General features: G+C 36.0%; 4 protein-coding genes across 7 annotated transcripts; all 4 read right to left on the minus strand.

Moving 5' to 3' along the window:
- On the minus strand, window positions 1-11,729 carry LOC124407430 (protein croquemort-like). 4 transcript variants are annotated; one of them, XM_046883545.1, is made up of 10 exons: window positions 8,965-9,056; window positions 6,847-6,951; window positions 3,405-3,534; window positions 3,119-3,282; window positions 2,824-2,965; window positions 2,384-2,593; window positions 2,063-2,274; window positions 1,689-1,983; window positions 1,400-1,473; window positions 1-1,230 (listed from the first exon to the last, which is right to left on the minus strand). In XM_046883545.1, exons 1-10 carry the CDS (start codon window positions 9,039-9,041, stop codon window positions 951-953), a joined length of 1,689 nt encoding a protein of 562 aa, XP_046739501.1. In that variant the 5' UTR covers window positions 9,042-9,056; the 3' UTR covers window positions 1-950. The 4 variants fall into 4 exon arrangements, with proteins under 4 accessions (XP_046739501.1, XP_046739505.1, XP_046739504.1 ...); XM_046883549.1 differs by lacking the exons at window positions 6,847-6,951; window positions 8,965-9,056 and adding an exon at window positions 11,573-11,729; XM_046883548.1 differs by lacking the exon at window positions 6,847-6,951.
- A 1,712-nt stretch (window positions 11,730-13,441) lies between these two features.
- On the minus strand, window positions 13,442-15,779 carry LOC124407435 (intraflagellar transport protein 57 homolog). Its single transcript, XM_046883554.1, has 7 exons — window positions 15,514-15,779; window positions 15,153-15,434; window positions 14,683-14,851; window positions 14,351-14,459; window positions 14,005-14,201; window positions 13,743-13,887; window positions 13,442-13,651 (listed from the first exon to the last, which is right to left on the minus strand). Exons 1-7 carry the CDS (start codon window positions 15,669-15,671, stop codon window positions 13,485-13,487), a joined length of 1,227 nt encoding a protein of 408 aa, XP_046739510.1. The 5' UTR covers window positions 15,672-15,779; the 3' UTR covers window positions 13,442-13,484.
- Window positions 15,780-16,287: 508 nt separating this feature from the next.
- On the minus strand, window positions 16,288-21,470 carry LOC124407433 (XK-related protein 6-like). The gene is made up of 5 exons (XM_046883552.1): window positions 20,859-21,470; window positions 19,115-19,439; window positions 18,781-18,939; window positions 18,165-18,697; window positions 16,288-16,866 (listed from the first exon to the last, which is right to left on the minus strand). The coding sequence occupies exons 1-4, from the start codon at window positions 21,285-21,287 to the stop codon at window positions 18,213-18,215; spliced, it is 1,398 nt and encodes a 465-aa protein (XP_046739508.1). The 5' UTR covers window positions 21,288-21,470; the 3' UTR covers window positions 16,288-16,866; window positions 18,165-18,212.
- On the minus strand, window positions 17,546-18,001 carry LOC124406579. Its single transcript, XM_046882015.1, has 2 exons — window positions 17,802-18,001; window positions 17,546-17,717 (listed from the first exon to the last, which is right to left on the minus strand). Exons 1-2 carry the CDS (start codon window positions 17,999-18,001, stop codon window positions 17,546-17,548), a joined length of 372 nt encoding a protein of 123 aa, XP_046737971.1.
- Window positions 21,471-23,365: the final 1,895 nt, after the last annotated feature.

The following is a 23,365-nucleotide window of genomic DNA, read 5'->3' on the forward strand; positions in this document are numbered from 1 at the left end:
ATTTCAAATGTATTTTATCACAATCAAAAGTATTTAACATATCTGCGAATGGCCTACTCTCTTAATTCCACATCCAAAGTTGTGGGAATGTCTTTTGACTTTCTTGATTTTCTCCTCTTTTGGGGTATTTTCTTCTTTTGTAATCCCCACAGAGTATTGAACAGTTGGAATTAAATACAAGTAAGCAATAACAAGTACTGGCTATTTATTGTAATCTAATATAATGTGGCAAAGCCCGTTACTATACAAAATCCATACAAACTTTCGACACCATTAAAAAGAAATCATCCGTATCTTTTGTAAACTTCAATGATGACAGTACAACAATAGTAACTGTATTTGGGCAATGGGCAATACGTAAGGAAATCGGCGGACTCTATTTTTAAATGATAAAAATTATATACATAAGTCAACGTAAGAATCTTATCCGACCGGAAGTAGAATTGACGAATTATTGTAATACCTAATCACAGGTTGTCACATCTAAGACAAATCTTTTTAAAGTACATACTAAATTGAACCAGAGTGAGTACTCATTCTGGTCAAACATATCGTTTTGAACGACAGACGCCTATAGTAGGTACACTGTTTACGTCTTAGGCACTTGTCTATCACATGAGATACATTACATAATGCTATCGAGAAGAGTATTCACAAATATGTAATCAACTGATCTATACTTACAATTATCAATTGTTATTTTTGCCTCGAATAGATAAAAATATCATTATGTCATCCAAATATCTGGATGAAATTGACTGCTTAAAGCATATTCAAATTTTTCTAATAACTAAAAACTCATCATTGCCATAAGTAGATGTTCAAATTGCATCGTTTGGCAGTATTATTAGTTACTCTTCGTGTGTATAATTACCACAAAGCTGCCTAACATAATGCATTAATCAATTAAAACTCAAATATGTTTAATGTGTTGTAAAAAACTTGTAACATTACATTCGCACTGGATCAGACTTTGAAGGATTGTTGGAATCCTCGGAATCTATTAATGACTGATTGTCTTCGCTTCGACATCTTCGGCAGACACATAAGCTAATACCAATGACAATTAGCACGAGTCCAATAGCACCTATAACAGTGAACCCCACGTGCCCCAACATAGGAAGCATGAGCAGCGTTTCCATTTGGCTTGCCAGCTCCTCTGATAACTGAGCTTCTTGGCTAAACCACAGCATGGGAATATACGTTTCTGCTGGGATCCCAGTGAGCAATCTGAAAATAAAGACAAGTTTCAACTAAAATCAACAATCTACCCAACTTAAAGAGTTTCTTTTTGATACAATGAATTATCCTTTTTGTTACATCCACCTAATCTTATACTCGCTGAGGAATATAAAGAAGAAGTCTGGTCTATTTTCAAGCTAAAACAAATGTTACTTACTGTATTCCATTTACTGGTTCGACTAAAATATTAATCTGCATCTGCGCTTTGACATTCAGTGGAATTCCTGTGGTCTGCAAAATTCGTACGCATGTTATGCATCAATGAATGTTTTCATGAATAATAAACCGAACATTGAGAAAATGTTGAACTTAGTCGGATGGGCTGCAAGTGAAAGGGGACCGAATGAAAGTATACTCATAACTGTACTTTACCATCCCCTCACTAAAATTAAACCCATTTTCATCATGTTCGGTTATGGTTAAGTTTGCATTTGCTAAATACGCACTGGTTCTAGAACCATTTCGAAGTTGTATTTTCCTTCTCCGGGCTCCAATCCGGTTACAGCATTAATATAGTAATCATCCGCCTGATAAAAATGTGGCAAGCTAACGTAAGCGGGTGCGCCAAATCTGCACTCTGATACATCCAGCATCCCGCTTGGCTGGCACGGTTCTTTTATGCAATAACAGGCTCTAGATGGGACGGTAGTACCATTATCGAACGTAGCTCTGTCAGTGATGTATTTGTGCCCTTCGACGTTTAACATTTCGGTATTATTGGCACGCGACAATACCAGTGATCTGAAATGTCGGTCCAATAATGTGCGTTTCATCAGATCTTACATGGTAAAATAACTGATAATTCCATTATGACACCCACGTGCAAATGTCTGGGGCGAATATCTCTATGCTTTCGTCACGGTCGACCGGTGGCCATAGTTCCCCAGTCGTCCCCCTTATGGAGCTGCATTCTCCACTCCAAAAATCAGTTTTGTTCCTATAATTCCAATTTTCTAATACCCCTAGATTGTACACGTTTTCCACGCCAGTATGCATGTTAAACACGCCATCGTACGTGTCTGAAAGATTACGCTGCAAAATTAAGAAAATATTTTTTCAAATAAAATTCTTAAATCTATGTAGCATACTAGATTTCCATTACCAATTGTATGGTAAATATTTTTGATATAAAATTTCATACCCCATAGAACCATCCAAATTTTTCGAAAGGAATATTGACACCAGGGATATCCAAACTGTGAACAAAGTCAAGAAATTCGCTGGAATACCCATCGAACAGAAGTTCTCTTGCAGTCTTGGTGACAAATAACCTCTCTGAAAATCTTCCCAACATAACATTCACTGCAAGTCGTACAGCAAGAATCTCATCTCGTACGGTGTGACCGACTGTCTACAAATAAGTAAATAAATGAATGCAACTACCAGAATTATAACATGTAACTTACTTATTCTTGTCATAAAATATTTTTGGTTACTTGTTTTTCTCTTTTTTTATGCTTTTTTTATACATTCCTCTTTTCGTATACTATAGCACACTACAGCGCGTTTGCAAAAAATTACCCGGTATATAAATATTTGCCAAAAGAATTTCATTCTACAATAACCTGGAAATAAACTTACCACACCAATGACATTTAAATTTGTTATTTGGTCATCAAGACTTCCATTTGACATGGATTCATCGAAATGCCATATCCTCCGCTGTTGAAATGTTATTGTCCCATTATCATTCCAAGTCTGGTTCACTTTTATATGTTGTTCTCTGTCGCACAAGATCCCATATTCAAAATTGTGATAAAATAAAATAGGTAAAGCAGCGAGTTGATTTCAGCAGAGAAATACTACTTTGGTAGGTGAAAAGTTTGCTACTTATAAATTTAAAATATGTACCTGTATGGTCTACACATTGACTTACCTGAAAACATAAGGGCCCATTTCCACGAAATGAGGCTTTGTGGTAGCATTATTAGTGAACTCTTGAGTATTGGTCCAATTGTAAAGGTGCAGTTTCAAGTACATAGGGATCGGTGTCTCTTTCCACATATCATAACTTGTCGACGTTGGCGTTAAAATTAATTCCTGGAATTAAATAATCATCTGATCAGTTTACATATGTACTAATTTGAATAAGAATATAAACAAGATTCCAGAGATATTGAAAATTTGCATACAAAATCCAACAGTAGATAGCAGCAACTCACCTTCAGGAGTATATGATTGAATATCCTCATCCAAGACAATCCAACTGCGATGCCTCCGATTAGTAAAAGCGCCCCGACTACGTACAAAATTATTATCGTTGTTTTGGATGGTCGCATTTTGGCTGGTTTGCTGAAACAAAGACATTGAAAAAATGAATTCGCAAATATGTGAAAATGCAAGCATTTTTTGGACCTGTAATGTCGGAAGCTGCTTATTAAATTACAACAAGATGAGGAAACACAGTCCCAAATCGTGCCATTGTTATTGCAATTTTTAATCAGCACAGGACATTTAAAATTAGAAATGTCTCACCGTGATACATTTTGGTTATTGTTATCGCCAGCTTGCCGAGCTCGGTAATCCGCTAAAAGAGGAACGGTCGACATCGTAGAATTGTTTTTTTTACTAGAAATTTGAATTCCTTCTCGCCTCGGAACTTCGCGTGTTATCATTGATTCTCGTTAGGTTTAAAGTTGAGCAATCGAACTCGGATTAAGCGATAATGAATAAGTTACAACAGCTCTAAATAGTTAATTCCGATTGACACTCGTGACCTATTGTTACAATTGACTTAACACCGTTGCTGTATTTACATGTTTTACATTGTCTTTTAAAAGAGATGAGTTTTCTGTATCACAGCACAGTTAACCGCGGAGAAAGCTCCGACATCTGTAATGACATGCGATAAAAGAATCCTGATATGATAATCGCATATCGTATCAAAGCGGGGTTTATTCATGACCATAGCCCGACGACAGTTCGCAAAACGCAGATAGTCAATTTTTTAAGCCACTGACATTAGTCATACTTGCGGCCATGGATCAAAAAATATGTTTACAATTGTTCGAGATAGGCCACTGCAAACAATTTCTGTTGGTGAAGAGGTTAAATTTTCGTCGGTAAATTACAAATTTGAGTATTGTCGGTAAGCCAAAACGCTGCTGGGTTTTTCTTGTCGGTAACAAACATCCACTGTCTTTTTCTAACACGTCACAAAATATAGCATAACATCTATGTCGGTATGACACACAGTTCGGCCGGCATTACAGATCGCCTACTGATCTGCCAGAATCGTAGACGTCGCTGGCTTACTACTTAATTTTTTTAGCCATAGGGCTGGCTCTCGTTGATAGAACAGAGTAACTCGATGCTTGCGCTCTAACTTTGAAAATTCGAAACTATGACTCGAATAGACTCGTGTTTACGAGCTAGATTCAGGCGTTGATGAAAGAATCAACGTCTCAGGTAAAAGAAGTATGAGTATGTATATAAATTGTGTTCATTTCCTTTTTTTATTATGCATCTCTAAGTACAAGCTTATTTCAATAACAGCCAGAAAAAACATGCAACCGAAATATTCTCGCCATTTTAAATCCTGCGCGCCGTCGCACCGGTGATTCTAAATGTTTTGCAGCTACAGCTCAACTAAATTTACACAAAAATCACGCCATAATTACATTGCAACGATATGCATTCGAGTATATGGTGGAATATTTAACTTTCATAGCAATTATATGCCATTGCGAAGATCATTGTGACTAAATATTTATTAATCCATTAAGTTTTAGTAAGATTGATCAAAAGAACGTGACGACACCCGTTGCGCGAATTTGACAGCGAAAGATACAAAATTTTATTTGTTATTTGTTTAGGTTATTTCATAAAAATAACGCATGAACATAGATTATAATTATTTTCGCACAATTGTGAGACAAATTTTTATGAAATAATTGTCACGTATCAGTCATCAAGATTTTGTCACCCGATCTTAGTGCGATATGTAGAGTCGGTATTTGAAAACAGAAGACAATTTTAACGATTAAGGAACTGTCATCTAATTGCTTTACTTCCGATTTAACGATCAAATCTTCGCACCCTACTCATGTCGTTATCGTTATCGAAGTCGATACATATATGTATATGGGGCTGTCCACCTCAATACCACACAGCTCCAGACCTCACCGTCTCCGATTCGATCTATTTTTTGATATGTTGTTATGCTAGCTCTAAAACATTTTTCACAATTTTCTCGGAGTTTCTGGACCAACCCTTTCTGAGTAATGAATTTTTTAGGCTGAAAATTTGCACCATTTTGTAAATTCTGAAAAAATTTACAAAAATTATCTTGACGATGGGGAACAACATCCCACCTCCGAAAACGTGGACGAAATTCTTCTAATATATTTCTTTTTTATCGTTAAATAATTTTATCGTACTTGCAATTCAATAACATACTTGCAATGCATTCTGTCGTGGGATTCGAACTAACACCAAAAGACGTCTGAGCCAATAAGAATCTTCGGTTCAAAATTCATTCGTTCCAACCTAAGCGCGGGTAAAATACGAATTTAAAACCCCCTATTCTCTTCATACTTAGTTCGTCCTGTCAAAATGCAACTACAGCGTATTTCAAAGTGCGGTTCTGCTTCATTTTCTAAGTGAAGAATTATCGCGGGGTTTTCTCGTTGTGTCAAATATCAAATTAATTCAATGATTTCGAGTAGAAGGAATTTTGTCCAGTAATCGATTCATCGTCAGCCTTTTCCACGGGAATGTCAAATAATTCAATCTTCTCCACAGGATCGTTTTTAAAGTAGAAATAAGATTTGGCCTAGATTTCGTGACCAAACTGATTATCACGGTCATGCGCATCATAACTGACAATCAAACGCATGACTTGTAAGTTATTGTTTACCTTGACTTTTAGCTTTACGAATTATTCAATTGTAACATTTATTCCTAGATAGTATTACCATTGATGAAAACAAGATTTGTGGCACTACACAATTAGGGACGTTTAGAATGAATGTATTAAACAGATATGATATTATATTACAATATTGTTACTTTTATCTCATTAATTACTATTGTTGAAAAACATGAAAATATCTTCAGTGCAGTTACTGTTGCATACGAGTTATTTTTAAATACATACGTTCAGCTGGCAAAAACGTTTGTTCATAACTTTTTTCATCGTTACCAAATTTTCAAACTGTATCCTAGTAAACTAATTAGATCTGATTACGGCGTAACTACTGTCATTGCTGTTTTCTCATTCCAGTAAATCGGATTACTAAAGATAATGTGTGTGACCAGCAATTAACGGATTCATCAAAGTACGTCACGTTACATAACAACTAATTGCGTTTTTCGGATGAGCTTAGGATGAGCTAATCACTTTTCCTGTATCTAGATGATATAGACCGGATTGTCGAATATGAGTATACCATTCCGCAATTAATCTGCGCAATTTCGTACGCTTGCAACTAGTCGAATAACGTGACTTAAATATAACAACGTAAATTTTATGTAAATAAATTAGCAACAACTGTAATTAATTCAAACATGTGTAAAATTATTCATCGCTGCAATTACAAAGCAACTGTCTCAAATTCTTACTCCGATGAAATCGGAAGAAACGCACCTTCACGCATCCCTTACCCATTATCCCCTGCAGATCCTGAGTCTTTAGGTGTCGCTGCCTCAATTCTTTCATTCCCTGGTGCTTCCGTTGTCATAATCGATGGTTCTTTCGCAATTTCTGAACTGCAGCAAATAGAAACTTCACCATATTATACTGTATCGCCAATGACCAATGACGTCTCGTTTCATTCGCAATTAATTATTTATCCATGGTATATATAAACGACTGGCTACTGCAGTCTTAGGTACGAAAACTTCGTGAAGTGTTATGAAAACCGAGCACTGGTATGTCACATACACACGTGGAGCAAGTCGTTTGCATTCATTATTTCGCTCATTGGCAGACTAAACGCAGCTATTCCGTCGAAACTCCGTAGAATAGTCGACGATCGAAATTTATAGAAAACCGCACACAATTTGCTGAGCGTTGCAAAAAATTTGCGAAACCGGTATCGAAAACCAACTGACCCTGGTCTTACTTGGTGAAAGTTGATTTTCGATACTTTTCATAATTTAAGTAAACAGAATAAATACTTTTATACTGAGATATTAATATCCGGCAATCTAATACTCGTAGTACACATATATTTGAAAGAAAAAAGACTTCTCAAAAGACGGAACATCAATTTCAAGCGCGACACGAGAACTGAAGAATCGATTGACAAACAGCATAAAGAATACGGAATGGAAATACGGTTACACGATTACACTGAACGGAAAAATAATCGAATGCAAGAGAATATCAATTCCAATAGTACGTAGCAGACATTCAATCATTCCAAATCGTTATTTACTTGTAGCAGAAAAAATCAATTTGAAATAAGATTTATCACTATTGGAACAATTAAATGTTTTTTTTAATCAATAAATTATCTCCTAAGGGCTATTGAAATAGATATTATCTTGCATCCAACTACTTTGATAAAAAAAAAAATTTTGTTTAGTGGCGTAGGCAATGAAAGTGAATTCAGAATGATGATAATGAAAAATTTTACTACGAATTTCAATAGTTAGAAAATGTGACCGTAGCCCAGAACGAATTTTAAAAATAGTAAAAAGAATTAGTACATGGAACAGTAGCTTACGCTAACAAGTACAGACTATAAATTGAACAGGTACCAGAGGTACGTACAACGATGAAAATTTCGCACCGGCCTGTAAAAGCTGCGGATATGTACTGCGAAACTTTAATTTTGATTATAAACGGAAGAGTTCACGAACAGCAAATTAGTTCCTAATAATCGATAAAATATCGGATAAATTGATAAGCCTCGCTTGTCTTATTTTTTGATTCATATGCAGGCTTAAATGTATCATTAAACTAAGATTACCGGTACTGGTAGTTTATCATTAAAATCCGAGGGCGATTAAACTATACGAAGCGCATTATTCTTTTGTATCCTCGACGCCTCTTGACCAAATCTTTTATTGCCATTTAAATGCATACTTAAAATAATTGTTATTTCTCGAACGAAAAATAAGCAAGAACACAATTAGTCATGTATCTATCATTAATTATTTCTACCTCTACAATTTTAATAGATTTACTTTTTCCGTACTGTAATCCCAATTTAATACGACTAAACTCGTACTTCCAACTAATAGCTCGTATCGTCTGTTGTAGTTATGCAAAAACGCGGGTCATTGCAATAAATACGCTGTTCAAGCGTATAAGTTGTGCAAATTTGTAAGAATTTCCAACTGTATTCTTAATCAGTTCTTGACCGATTTAAATTAATGATTTTTCTATAGAACAATCGTAATTATTGCAAGCTGTAATTTATCAAAAACCGTAAACATATGCATATCGAATCTTGCAATATTGGATCCAAATTTACGAAAACCTTGAATGCAAACGAACGAGATCGAAACGGGTATACTACACGTGGTCGATCAAATAACAATTAATTACAATCTAGCTTCAATTTCAAAATAGGTCAAACATATTATCTACAATTACTAGATTACATGTATAATGACATGAGTTCTTAATGTGAGATTCTTGCATATTATGATATAATAATGGAGCTTATTTCTACAAATGTCAAGCTTTTATCGAGATATATTAAAATCGTACGACCCTGAGCGATATCGTCTTATACCATGAATATATTATCTTATTATGATATGCCTTACTTGATCGAGGATGCGAAAATATTGTTATTTGTGTTGATCGTCTGTAACTCGATTGACTCCTTGTCGGCCATCGCCATAACTTATAAGGATATTTTTATTGCTAATTAGCTTCCTTTTCGATGCTCGAATAAAATCAGATTAGTAATTATGACTTGCATAATCCGTCAGGATTGTAAGTATCTATTTGCGATAAGAGTTTTTCAGTAACTGCCGCTTCACCGCCCGATAGTATGAACATGTGCAAATTTTTTGATATATTACATGTCTGTAATACGGCTTATTGTCGGTTTAACAGCATCGGTTGATGTCTGTTCTTTCCATGTGTTTGAGTTTCAATAACTGATGGGAAAACGGGTTTGGTCATAATCCCATCTAGATGATCAAATATTGAGAACTTATCGCGGAAAATCAACGAGACGTGTCTTTTGACATATAAATTTGTCTCGCTTGGTTCAGTCTCACCACGACGTGCGTATTCAGAAAATCGGCTTTGCTTGCAATCAGTGAACACTTTTAACAAAGAAGACGTACAAAGGGAGTTAATATCATCGCTTGAGTAACATAAAAGAATTGATACACGTCATATTTCTGCAAGGTGGGTATTGTCAAACGGTCAAGAGTTCCATTTCATGATTGGTAAACACAGTACCTATCTATGATGTATATTACATAGGTATTCACTCTTCGAAGAAACGTGCACGCATCAACTGGCGCGATTTCGAAAGAAGCATCCGCTTCTGGGTCTCCATATGTATTCTTCCCTTTCTTTCTCTTTGTGGTTCGAGGTAATACTACAGTAAAGTCGTCCGATAACACGGTCACTAATCGACAACAACGACATGCAATGGTCAACTACAAACAACTGGGTGAACCGAGATACAAACCATCTCGATGTGTGTTACACAGCCTTTCATGATCTCATGACGCTCAAAGTCCGCAGACGGGCTGCGTTTACACGCTCGGCTCTCTCGTTTCATGTATATTCTCCTAGAATTACAAGTTTGACGCTAATCGTGGCTTGTTTGCGTAATGATATTAATTATAAGTATATATCCTTGGTCAATTTGTGCGGAACTTGAAATGATACATACGTACGCATTATCAACATCAATTACTTATACGCCGACTCATTGTCAGTCTGTAGTCGCCTCATTCCGTATCTGAGGCCCGCCCTCGTTTTCCGGGCTTTCCTTTCTTATCGATCCTTTTGTTCTTCTACACATCATCTTTCACTTTTTCTTTTCTTCTTCTCTCTCCTTACCTTCTTCGAAGTGAGTATTTTTTTCACTTGCTTGGGAAATTGATTAACATTATTTCTACATGTTTTCAGAGTAAGTCGTGTCGAAATTGCAATATTATATTTAGTGAATCACATCGTGGTCATCAAGACTGACTCGAGTATCACGCGATCGTGACTAATTGACTTCGATACGCTGCAGCAAAGAAGAAACGGAACTACATCGTCCGTTGACCGAAATTGCTATACTTTGTTGAGCCAAGGGAATAATCATTGTAATCCTGATTGAATTTCAGTCCACACACATTGCATGTGAAAACCTTTATTAAATTAAGACTTATATAATCAATTATCGATCGATAATTGTAATCAGTTTTGCTATCAAATAGATACTGGGATATCCCCACATCTTTCGATCCGTTTTAATTTTGAAAAATCTGGGCATCAGATACGGAAAAATATAACGAAATTTATTACTTACAATAGCAAAAACTTGTAAAATTAAAACATTTCTCGCGCAATCCTCACCAAGGCCGATTATTGTAGTTATTTTAGTCCTTCCATATTCGACATCGAGCTCTTGCAATATAATATTATTATTTTAATTGAACACGTAGAAATTATTTCCACGCATAAATCACGTCATTTATACATATGCATAATTCATTCATATACTTGCGGTATGTTTTCATCCATTTCCCGAACGATATTCCCCATAAGATACTAATATAATCATTTTTGTCACCGGAATATTTTTATTCCTATTCGCATTATTTTTTATTCATGAAAAATTGATTTCGACCGTTTCTCAGCCACGTATATATAGCGAAGAGAAAGCTGTATCATTGCCACACATAAATACATATATGAATGGATACGTATTATTTTACACACGCGTGTGGTGGAAACAGTTACGGCCAACCGGAAAAGTGAAAAGATTCGTATCAAATGATTTTTAACACAAGAACTAGAAACAAACTTTCCATACACGAGATCAGTGATTTATCGTCAATGCCATGACTCTCGTAGCGGAATCATTGGCAAAAAGCGATTTTCTTATTTACTGCACCGTCTAACTGGATAAATACTGTAAGAAAGAAACACGTGAATTATAATATACGAAGCAGCGAAACAGCGCGTGACATCCTATATCAGGCGGTGGCGCTTTAACATAACAAGTTTTTTATACATACAATTAAGCATATCGCAGAGATACGATTAAATGCTAATGTATAATGAACCTACCGAGGAATGGTATACTGTATATTCAACTAAAAGAACCGCCTTTTAGTACTTATTGTTAGTATTATTCTAAAATGTAATCTAATGTCCGTCCACAATTATTTTGGATTATTATCGATCATTTATTACCTGCAGAGATAGTTCAACCGCGTAAGTTTTGAGGAAGGAACCGACAGCTTCGATTCACCAGATTACACTTGGACGAGGAAAATCACTATTAAACTTTACTGCTGTGCAATAATTATCCTGTCGACATATCGTTTTACGGTTTCGTACACTTAATTTATAAGCACATCCAAGGGAACTTGGTGAAACGCGGTACTAGCGATGTATCCGTACACTCGGAATTCCCATCGCGGAATGCTTTCGTTGCTTGTGAAAGGAATACGAATTAGTCATTAGGCTTGTGAGCGCGATAGAGCGAGAAGAGAGTGGGATGTGGAGGAGAGTGGCTAATATTTGCATAATATTACACGCCCAAAATCAAACTGTAACAACTCAAAAAATCTCGTTCCTTCAAAACCGACATAAAAACTCATGTAGTACTACCTATTTATAATATAATTTGAACACAAATTGGTAAGAAAACTTTTTGATTGGCGTATTGACTGCTTGATCTGAACACGTTCCCGCATTGATATAATTAAATATATAAAAAACTAAGAACCTAACAAAAAAAAAGAACAATAATTTAATCAAAAGTAAAGCCCAAGAGACGAAAAATACAGAGAAAATGAACGCCCAATTACAATTGTGTTAATATGGCGATTTAAAAAAACGTAAAGAACTTTTTTAAAGTAAATAAGCTCTTACAGTATATCGGAAGTCGTTTAGAGTTTGGTATCTTTCTTCTTTAGCATCCGTCGTCGATGTTCTTTATCAACTTATCGAGCCTAGCAAATAATTATTTTCGTGGCAAGTGCGCATCAAATAAGGATTTCTTGACGAGTGTAGAACGCTTCACGAGTCAAGAAGTTCCTATATGCACACGTGACACAAATCCCATTTTATATGCTATCTCCAATCGAAAACGAGAATATTGTATAGTTTTTATGAACACTAGTGTGTAGATATTGACTTTTTAGCACTAGTGCTCATAAAAACTACAAAGTAGTCGAGTTGTTGCGCAGAACGTACTTTTTACATTAGTTGTCGAATTTTTGATCAGGTAAAAATACGTTGACAACGACTGAAATTGGAATTATATTATTCCAACCGTTACTAAACGGAACGGAATAAAATTTGATGTAACATAGGTAATTATGGATTTACAACTGCATTTCAACTGCAAGTTCGAAACTTGATCATAATTTAATTTTCAAATCCAGTTTCGATCCTCAATGCATGGTTATAGTCTTTCACAAGAAAATGTCTTTCGTAACACCTACAAGTGATCGGTTATAGTAACTTCTATATGAAAGATTAGGGGTGAAAGATTGAGAATGATTAATTTAATAAATACAATTACAAGTGATCGGTTCTAGTAACTTCTATGTGAAAGATTAGGGGTGAAAGATTGAGAATGATTAATTTAATAAATACAATTACATCAAAGGAATGATAATAATTTATGCTGACTAGTTTATAAGTTGCAATCGATCTTATTTCTATTGTGAAATAATCTTCAATTAGACACGGTTTGTAATTTCCCTTTATAGTCATATCTTATCGATTATTATTTTGGGTGTGATCTCAGGTACTAATATAGTTGGTGAGCAAGGCACTGTGAGAGCAACAGGGAAACATCTTACAGATTAATTAATAGTGACTCTGACCAATTTTTTTTCTGTTCCCTTTTACCCAGAGATTCAGCTGCGGAAGAATTTTTCCTCGCAAATTTTATGGTACAAAGTTAAACATTTCATAAGAAGAAATGAAGAATATGCAAATATGCTGTTTGTAGTACTTCCATTTCTAGTACCAAGTATAAAAAACCTACGTAATAATCCAAAGACAGTAATATGAACTGATCAGAATTGTGAAAGTGAAAGTGAAGTGAAAATATGCACGAACTTTAGATATACCTGACCTTAAATTTTTCTCAAATCATCAGCGAACTGCTTGTGCTGTTCATATCCTCCTGAAGTTGAGTACGATCACGAACTCTGGTGCACATCAAGCTGTATTCGAGGACACCTATTCTGACATTCATTTCCGAGATTTCGTTCTTCATTTTTGTAATCGTTTTTTTAATATTTATCAATGGAGCTACAGGGAAAAAGTTGAAACATATTCTTACCTCCACACTCAACGATCGATAGTTATTAATATTTAGTATTAAACTCCAATTTTTACTCACTTCCATCGGTCATGCTTGATCCTCTCTCATCCATTTCTCGCTTAACTTGCTCTAATTCGTCAGTTAGCTTATTTAGAGTTCTCGTTCTCTCAGTCACTCCACCACTGACGTCTCTGTACTGCTCCTTCACTTTCGACATTTCCTCCTGATCACAGATACAATTAAATGCCAAATGATAAAATTCAATAAATAGCTCTATAACCACCGTAACTTCTGTGAATTTTTTCAGTTATTTTAAATTTCAGTAAATCCATTTGCTTACTTGCAATGTTTGAAATTCGTTTAGTACAGGCTCCAATTGTCTGTTCACATACATTTCTCGTGTTTTTATCTTATCCAACGTATTTCCTATGTCGGAATGCAACCTCTCTAGTTGGCTCTTTGTATTACCAAGATTTGCATGAATATTTGACCGATGCTGTTTCATCTGATCCAAGTGAGCTCTCCAGTCTCGGGAATCTGTGGAAGACAAACATTTTTTTATTATAGAAGTTTGATGTATTTGGGAAAAGAAATTGAAATAAAAAAAATTGAACAAATAGAAAAGGTTTCGAGAAAAGTGTCATCTATATACATGAAATCAATCAATAAATTATTAGAATACTAACCAGTTTTTACAGTTACCTTCAGCTGAGGTAAGACTCTCTCTAATTCAAGTTTCCATTCTTCCATGTCTGTATTAGACTCAAGGATATTCTCTGGCTTCTGAATGTCGGGCTACAAAATATTTTGTATTGTTATGGACTTACAATAATAAAAGAAAACCTAAATTTTTTTGAATCCAATTTTCCATGAACCTTTATTTTTTTTAAATATAGTATTTCCAGTGACATCATTCGAAAGGTAACAGAATCAATCTAAGTTTTTTCTTTTGACCATCTAAATCAATGCTAATATGCAAATAAAAATTTTTTAAAGTCTGAAATAGTTTACTAATTACCATATTTTGTCCATAAAGTTTAGTTATGTCATCTACATGTAGCACATCATCCTCATCCTCCTCCTCATACTCGGCCAACATTTCTTCCTCAACTTTTTCCAATATCAACTCTGCATCGTCATCTTCTACCTCAGGCTCTGGTGTAGGATCTTCTGGGGGTATTTCAACTCTGCATCAATAAAGACACTTGACACATGCATTCAATTTTCATCCGTAGTGTTTCAAGGAAAAACGCTTTAGGCTTTTGATTCGGCGTACAGTTGTGATAACATTACACAGAATAACAGGAGGCATATAATACTGCAGATACTCTTGAAAATTATGAAATGAAAGGCGGATTTTTGCAGGTTTGAGTTACAACTAGATCACCCAAATGCACAATGATTATGACCATTAATCAAACATTTACAATTCCATTCAAAATAATAATGTAAGTATATTTTTAGCCTGTTCATATCATTCCTGCTTACTTTTTCCATTTGAAATTGAGAACTTTGATAGCCTGATCAGCGAGGCAGTCCAATACATAAATAGCATGCTCGCCAGCCCCCTGCTTTAATTTGTTTGGAGGAAATTCGACGGAAACTTCGATTGCTCTGAGGTGATCAAGAATCATGGATATGGTTGAGTTCGGATCATCGTATTCCTGTGGCTGGTCGAAATTTGCTCCACTTTTTCTTATCAACCAGGCAGCAAGCGATGTAAACATGTAGAACTGCTCCCCCGAATTGGTCGCAACGACGAAGTAGTGCCTGATGGATTATTAATGTCACGTAGGGAAAAAATTGCATAGGCGAATGAGTAGGTTCCTAGTTAGTAAGAAGAGCATACCGGTTTATAGGTTTCATTTTCATATTTTGTACGAATTCAGTGTCATAGTTGAGAATTTTCAACTTATCCATCAAATCTTCCATGCGTACACTGGGCGCGTAAGCTGCGCTAGGCGCCGTCGCATCTTCAATTACGATCTTGGGGGTTTCCCGAAACATTTTCACCTGTTATCGAAATATGAAGACGTTCCTATTCGTTTCTGCTTTGCTTTAGCCAAATCCGTGGCTTTACCTGTCTTTCAATATGACAGGTAAACAACCTCGTGGGGATTGGGATCGAAACTTCGGTAGCTCTCTCTGTCATGAAGATCGTGAAGTACGTGCCGTAATCCACGTCGGTAAAGCTACAGATCGTAGGCATATTGAAAATGCAATTACATGTTAAATTGTTCCCGCCGATAAAGAAGGTGCTGTACCACTATTACAGCATGCGCCTAGGCCCACTTCTGTACCAAAGATCGGTAAAGAAGGATTTATTTTAACGAGACAGCAATTTTTCGACTAATTTTTCTAGACTATGATTGTACCCCAATTCTTTTCCTGATTCTTCGTTCGAACACTTCGTCGTCCAAGACATTTATTCGTTCTTTTCTTACATGTTACCCATAACCAAGTATAAATGTTGGATGAAAAAAGAACCAGAAAAAGGTTACTTTAAATGAACATCTTCTGTTGACTATACTAGATTTATTCTCTCATGCTGGGCGCATGGACGGGTACTGCTCTTACAATAAATATAAAAGCTTGTTCTCCCGGACTCAAATTACATTAAGCGACAGTTGGCATAGCTACACTACAGTACATTGCTGTATACCTATAAATATTTGAGTGTCATCAAAGTGCCAATATAAAGCGGGGTTATAAGTTTTCAAGGAAGAAGTTTTTAGCTTAATTACAGGTAAAAAATTAAATGCAATTTATTTCCCAGATTTGGCATATACAGTCGTTACTAAACCTAGCAGATGCAGAGTAATCAGAAAGTTATATCACTACGTATCCATTTTTCGCCGCTGACCGTTTGTTATTTAAATACCGAAACATTTTCTGAGCAATTCACTTTACTTCAGGAAATTGGGCACTTGGAATCCTTTTAAATCTGTAGCGTTTTTCTATCGCAACACATGAGCAAATAAATGAGTCATGAGATCGCGGCGAACAAATCAATATGTAACTATCACGAAGTTTTAGCAATGACAACATGTGATGAAAAATAAAAAGTAGTTCTGTAATTCATACTACTCGGAAATTCAACTTACTGTATTGTATTCATATATATAGCCGCTACGCCATTGCATAAGCAACGAGAAATGGAAATGAAAAATCGTAAAAAATACAATAGTTGTCAATTAGTTATTTTATTTTTTATTTTTTATTTTTATTTTTTTTTTTATTTTTATTTATAATCAACGGGTAGACCCCTTTACAGATAGATTGAAAATACAATATTTGAGTACATGCGTTTATTTGATATTGAGGCTGAGCAGTACTAATGATACCTATTAACTAAACATTTTAATGCTACTTTGAACTGAGACAAGCAATTTATGCTCGAGATACCAGACGGTATAACAACCTTGTTCCATTTTCGCCTTAACCGCGGAATCGTGGAGTAATAAATATAGTCCCGGGCAGAGTTACGTTCAATATACTCCCTAAAGATTCTCAGATCATAACGAGAATCCCGTCTTTCAAATAGATTGGATAAGGCATCATCTTTTACAAGGTTTGACTGAACTTTTTTTACGAAGTATAGGTCTGTTGTTATTTTTCAGGAATAGGAAAGCGGGTAATATTTTTATTAAATAACTCACTGTAGGTGGATTCAAAACGATAAGCAATTCTTTATTATTAGTATAAATGACAAACGTGTTCTCTCCGTGATACATGCACCGGAAGTAAGTCTCTCTCTCTTTCTTTCTTTTTCTTAGCACTCATGCTCAGACACACCAGCGCTCCTCTCGCCTCATACACGCACTCACGTCTCTCATTTCAATGGCGCTCGCAGGCGCGCGAAATTCGAGTGTGACAAACTCTCATCCAACAAGGTCATGATGAACATGCAGCGATTTTAGAGACTCTAGATTGAGAGAGGAGGCAAGAGCACTATAGTCGTGATCATCGTATTTGATTTTGATTCTCATTTTAAAAGCGATAAACCTAAAGAATCTATGCTGAACAAATTCTAGTTCTTTAATCAAAAACAGCCTATATGGGGACCAGATAACCGACCCATATAACAGTGCTGGCCTTATTAAAGTTTTATAGAGATGAATAATGGACACGACTGACTTGAACTCTTTTGTCGACCTTTTGATAAAGCCAAGGAGTTTAAAGGCCTTTGACGTGGCAGCCCTAAGGTGCACCTCAAATTCGAAATTGCTTTGATAAACAATTCCTAGGTCCTTAATGGTATCAACTTTTTCCAGGAGAGTGCCTTGTATGGTGTAGCCAAATGAGAGTTTGTTTGTCCTGCTCCGAACAAACGACATGGTCTTGCATTTACTACAGTTTAGCTTTAATTTGTTTAGATAAGACCATGTAGAGATTTTTTCTAGGTCTTTCTGTAAGCAGACTTGGTCGTATAGATTTGCAACCCTGGTGAAGATTTTTATGTCGTCTGCAAAGATTAGAGCAGTACCAACTGAGAATTATATAATGAGATAAAAAGAAAGAACCAAAACCTATAAAACTAAATATAATTCAAACTGGAGAGCATGTTACATACGGAATTTTCACTGTTGGTTGCAAAAATAGATAATATATTATCATGGCAGTAATGCCGATGAAAAACAGAATCATGGCAAGAATACTAGACGCGTCTAAAATCAAATAGTTTTCGACGGGCGGGCTGCCGAAATATATAAAAAGTACGAGCATAGCTCCATTTTGCACTATTGTGAGCGCGTAGTAAACGCAGTACATTGAGAAAGTGGATCCTTCTTTCAAAATGACTGCAGTGAACATGTAGACCACAGCTAAGATGGCTGAAAAAAGTGCAGTCTCCAGCAATTCTAGCCTTGTTGTTTCGTAAGATTCAGATTTTGTCTGATCGGGACAAAAGTCAAGCACTCCTTTCTTCTGCACGTATATCCACGTAGTCCATCCTATCCAGTTGACCGTGCAAGCGAGCAATGTGTATAATGGCCAGTTGCTCGCTGTAATGGCGACTATGAGGATCCGAGAACCTTGGAAATGAATAATCGATTTATCGTACAAAATACGGTTGAAAGTCCAGTTTCATCTCGAAAAGATTCATCGATATTCTTACCAATTGTACAACAGTACCACAGGAACATGAAAACCTCTCCGGTTTTAGTTATCCGAAGCTTGCCCGTTTTGGACAAGCGTACCGCGCAATGATATGTTTTCATTGCCAAGCCCAGGCAAATCACGGTAATACACCAGGTGCATATCTTCCACGGAGATACTGTAAAATTGAACATCAGTCGGTAGGATTTGGGAGAATCGGAAGAGTCAAGATCACGTCAATCTTTGTAATTTAGACGGTAGGATGAGAAAAGTAAACGGTAAATTTCAGCATTACAGTCAGTGGAAAGCGCATCAATCAGGAATGCCACGAAGCTTTCAAACGCAAACCATACCTGTCGAATCCAAGCCCTGATCGAAGAAAAGCGTCAGTTGTAGAATGAGCTGCGGTGCCGTGGACAGAAAACTCCTGACGATGTTAAGCAGCGCTAGATTTGCATTGTCTCTGATCATCGCTTTGTACCAACCATCTTGCGAGTCCAAATTTCCCTTCGCCGCGTACATTCGGACGGCTAATGCATGACACAGGCGGCGTACGCATCGTAAGAGCACATCCAGTTGAAAAAGAACAGCCAACCAGAACGGTACCTTCAGGTTGGCTAGTTCCGCCAACCGGCTTCTTTTCTTAGCTTTATTTTCCGCCTTCGTAGTTGACGTTTCCTGGTAAAGGGAAATTATTTTCAATACGGAGAATGCAATTATTTATAAAAATTCATTACTCTCGGTCAGACATTGAAATTGATAGGCACTTCTTGTAAAATTGTCACAATATGTACGAAACGCGCATGCAAAGAGAAATTATAGGTGTTTTATAAATTCCACTGCAACACGGTAACATATATACAAACAACTTTCATAATTTTTTTAATATTAGAAATTTGGAAAAGTCATTCAGCGATTAATCCTTGATTAAGACATGCATGTTTTCGATCACCGCTGTCATGCACGCTGGTTTAGTTTTCACCCAGAGCGACCCTCAAACTGTTGTACCTTGCCAACTATTAATGATACGATAACAGAAGTATCACTTGAAGTTTTGAGATGGTATTCAAATTCATTGTCAGTACTAAAATCGGTTATAAAATCAAAATTCCAAGCGAAATTTTATCGGTAGTACCAACGTACGAAGCTATGACAATTTCTCCATTTTACCGCGACAGTGGAAGTATTATTCGAATGAATGATGTCATATTTCATTTTTCATCGTCAGCGATAACTGGTGGGTTCCGTCCAAATTCCAAACTAAAAATGAACTTACACTTGACGCTAAGATTTTACACAAATTATTTTTCATTCATTTGTAATCTATTCGGGGGGTGGCTCGTTCGAAATTTGAAAATGACTGTTTCAAGGACCACCCTAATAAATATAATGATAAATACAATCGTTTTCATACCTTAACATGGTAAAAAATTGAAAGTGAAAATAACGTCAAAAACCAGTAAATTTTATAACAACCATTGGCTCGTAATTTTGAATGTGAATAGAAAATTTAATTACTATACTGTGTGAAATTAATCCTCGAATTATCAGTCTGGGATACTGTGACTAATCTAGAAAATTAATCATATTTACATGAAATACCTACGCAAAAGTAAATCCAATAGTGTTCTACGGATAACGACCGAAAACTCGTATTTTTACAAACACGTAGGGTATAAGGTGAAAAACGCCATAATCCATTTTATAGAAATTCAATGTGTGATAGGCAAGGTATATAAAAAACCAAAATATACAATCGTTAGAATCATCTGAACGTTTTTTTTAATACGTTGAATGGAATATTGCATCATAACTTTAAAATTGTGAATATGTACACAGAAAAACAATTAAATCAAGTTCAGTATTTTCATCGTGATCCAATGACTTTCGTTGCAACACGCAATGCATTTTCCTACGTTGTGAAACAACTTCAATTATTTTATAACGTACAAATTTCTTGGAAATGTATCGAGCATCACCTTTGATTAGATAAGCATATGTAGGTACTATCAGTAAGGCTGCATCGGTCATCAACATAAATAGATATTGCATCAGAAATTTGCGCATTCTCTTCCCAAAAGCAAAATCGTGACTCACCACCTCGCAGTACAACATTTTCGCACTGATCCCGGTGACCGATGCCGACGTCAGTATTATCAACACGATCATAAAAATTAGGTATTCCTTCTTAGCGGATGTCCAATAGTCGATCCCAAGGCGAATGTTGCCGGTGACGAATATAAAATAGCTTACAACGGACCAGGCGTTGCACGCTAGGGTAAAATTCGAAACGTTGGGTATATTCTCAATGGAGTCATCGTTTGAACTTGCATTTTCTGTTTTTATCTTGGATACGAGAGGGTTGCTCTCGCGTGAAATTTGTAGATCAACTAGTTTTGAATTCGCACTACTTTCACCCTCGTCGTTGACGCCGTCCATTTCCATTGTCACTGCAGTACTATTCAATTTTACACAGTTATCCGCGTCTCCTTGTAACTCCATTTTGAATTGTTGTTGCACGTTCATTTCTAATTGTTGTCGCACCACGATTTTAAACGCTTATAGTACGTCCGTTTTAATCGCTTTTTGTAAGTCCATCCCAATTCACTTATCTGATATATTGGAGTATGGTAGCATAATCGATCGCGGATCAATCTCATGCTATACTGTATAACACTGTATTACACAAACTGTATTACAGAAGCTTGTCTGACGGTTGCTACGCTGTAAGTAAAGCCGAACCGCAATAAGCCGGCTGATATATACCACAACATACTTACACAACGGTTCTGCTATCTGGTGGGAGGATGTTTCTGCGAAATGCTAATAAAAGCGCCTGACGCAACCGATTTAAATTTTCTCCGATTTGATTTTTTTTAATGTTCTATTCGATGTTATTCGTTGTGTATTCCAAATTTAATATAAATAATAACTCGATAACGTATCTTTCGTTTCGTTGAGTCGGTCCGTGATCAGTTTATTTTTTATATATATTTCCCAACAGGGTCGTCAAAAATTGTTGAAGATTTTGATATAGGCGTAGATATAGTTTATACATGAACTGAAACAAAAATATTATATATACTGCAGATTTTCGTGAATTAAATAACTTGGCCAAGTTTGAATCTATCGTCCTCTCTATACGTCACGTCTATGAACCGACTGATTAGCTGAGCGTATTCACCGTTCAGCTAAGCCTCATACTCTGTGTACATATACATATCGTCACAACATTTGCGGTATGAAAGTATAAATATTTAATTTTCTTAAATTTTAACGGCAATTATAATAATCATGTATAATTAACAAACTTGTACATACATGCGCTTCGGTTTCATCGTACAAAATATTTCTGTTTTGAAAGAGAAAAGAAAATCCTTATTGTCAATCTGTATGGCAATAGGAAATGCTATTGCACGATTCATTGTTGCTAAAGTGCCGAACGAATTGTTATTTTATATGAAAATTAAGTAGAATACGCATATCCCTATAGTCGTCATGCAAATAAAAAGACCTGACATTATTGAGAGAATGAGAAATGGATTGTTGTTATCATATCATCTTTGCCGTGTTGGTCGATAGAACCTATAATACATGACCATGGCAGTAAAGCCAATGACAAATAAATTTTCGATTGATCGAAATAATTTTGTTTTTTTGATTCAACTACTGTTTTCTCTCAGATATGATACAAGTAAATACTAAAAACGAAAGTTAATCTAATAAATAATAATAAAGATAATAAGATTATATGAGACTATACGCAATTGGTCACAGGAGTCTCTACCGTCTCTCAATCGCGTAATGGATATCCAGACGAGCGATCCCCCTGCGCTATCAGTTCAGGGGATCATAAATTGCTGAACAAGTGCCAACTTTGTAATAAAGGAAACACTGCCTCCGAAAAAGGTGCACTAACACCTTGACGCTAACGCTGATGTAACAGTTATATTTCACCGATACTTAATTTTAAACAAATATTGGGAACAATTGCTTCACTTTCGTCCCTTGGGAGATCACTTTCGTCCCTAGGGAGAAGAAATTGACCACTCACATCCCGTAAAACTACCACGCTAAGCCCGACCACTTTTCATGCACTAGTTATAAAAACTATCGTGTGCGACAATAAGGAAGGAAAGTTGATGATCGCAACTTTCGTCCCTTATTACACAATATGCTATTCACTGTTCTTGTTCGGGATTGTGTATAGAACGAGGCTGTTAAACCCTTTTTCGCGATTTAGATACGTGGCCTCCGATATTCAATGAGGTATACGATATATAGTCGAAATCGACCAGGACACTCCCTCAATCAGTTTTCTCCTGATAATAAAACATTGCGATTGCGATGAAACTTTGAGGAATTGTTGTGCGTACACCCGCGAACCTTTCTGAATTATAAAAATGAATTTTTTATTTGTATGTCTTGTAAACAATGTAGATCACAGCATTTTATTAAAGATTCCTGTCCAATATCCATGCATGCATTGTTTAAACAGATGCACTTGTAGCAGTGGCGGCGTAAGACCAAAATTTGATGTGGGCAAGATAAATTTTGCAAGGCTCTCTAGTGATGCAAGAGGTCAGGTTTTATAGATCTAAATT

This window comes from Diprion similis, chromosome 6 (assembly GCF_021155765.1).
Source record: "Diprion similis isolate iyDipSimi1 chromosome 6, iyDipSimi1.1, whole genome shotgun sequence".
NCBI classification, from domain to species: domain Eukaryota; kingdom Metazoa; phylum Arthropoda; class Insecta; order Hymenoptera; family Diprionidae; genus Diprion; species Diprion similis.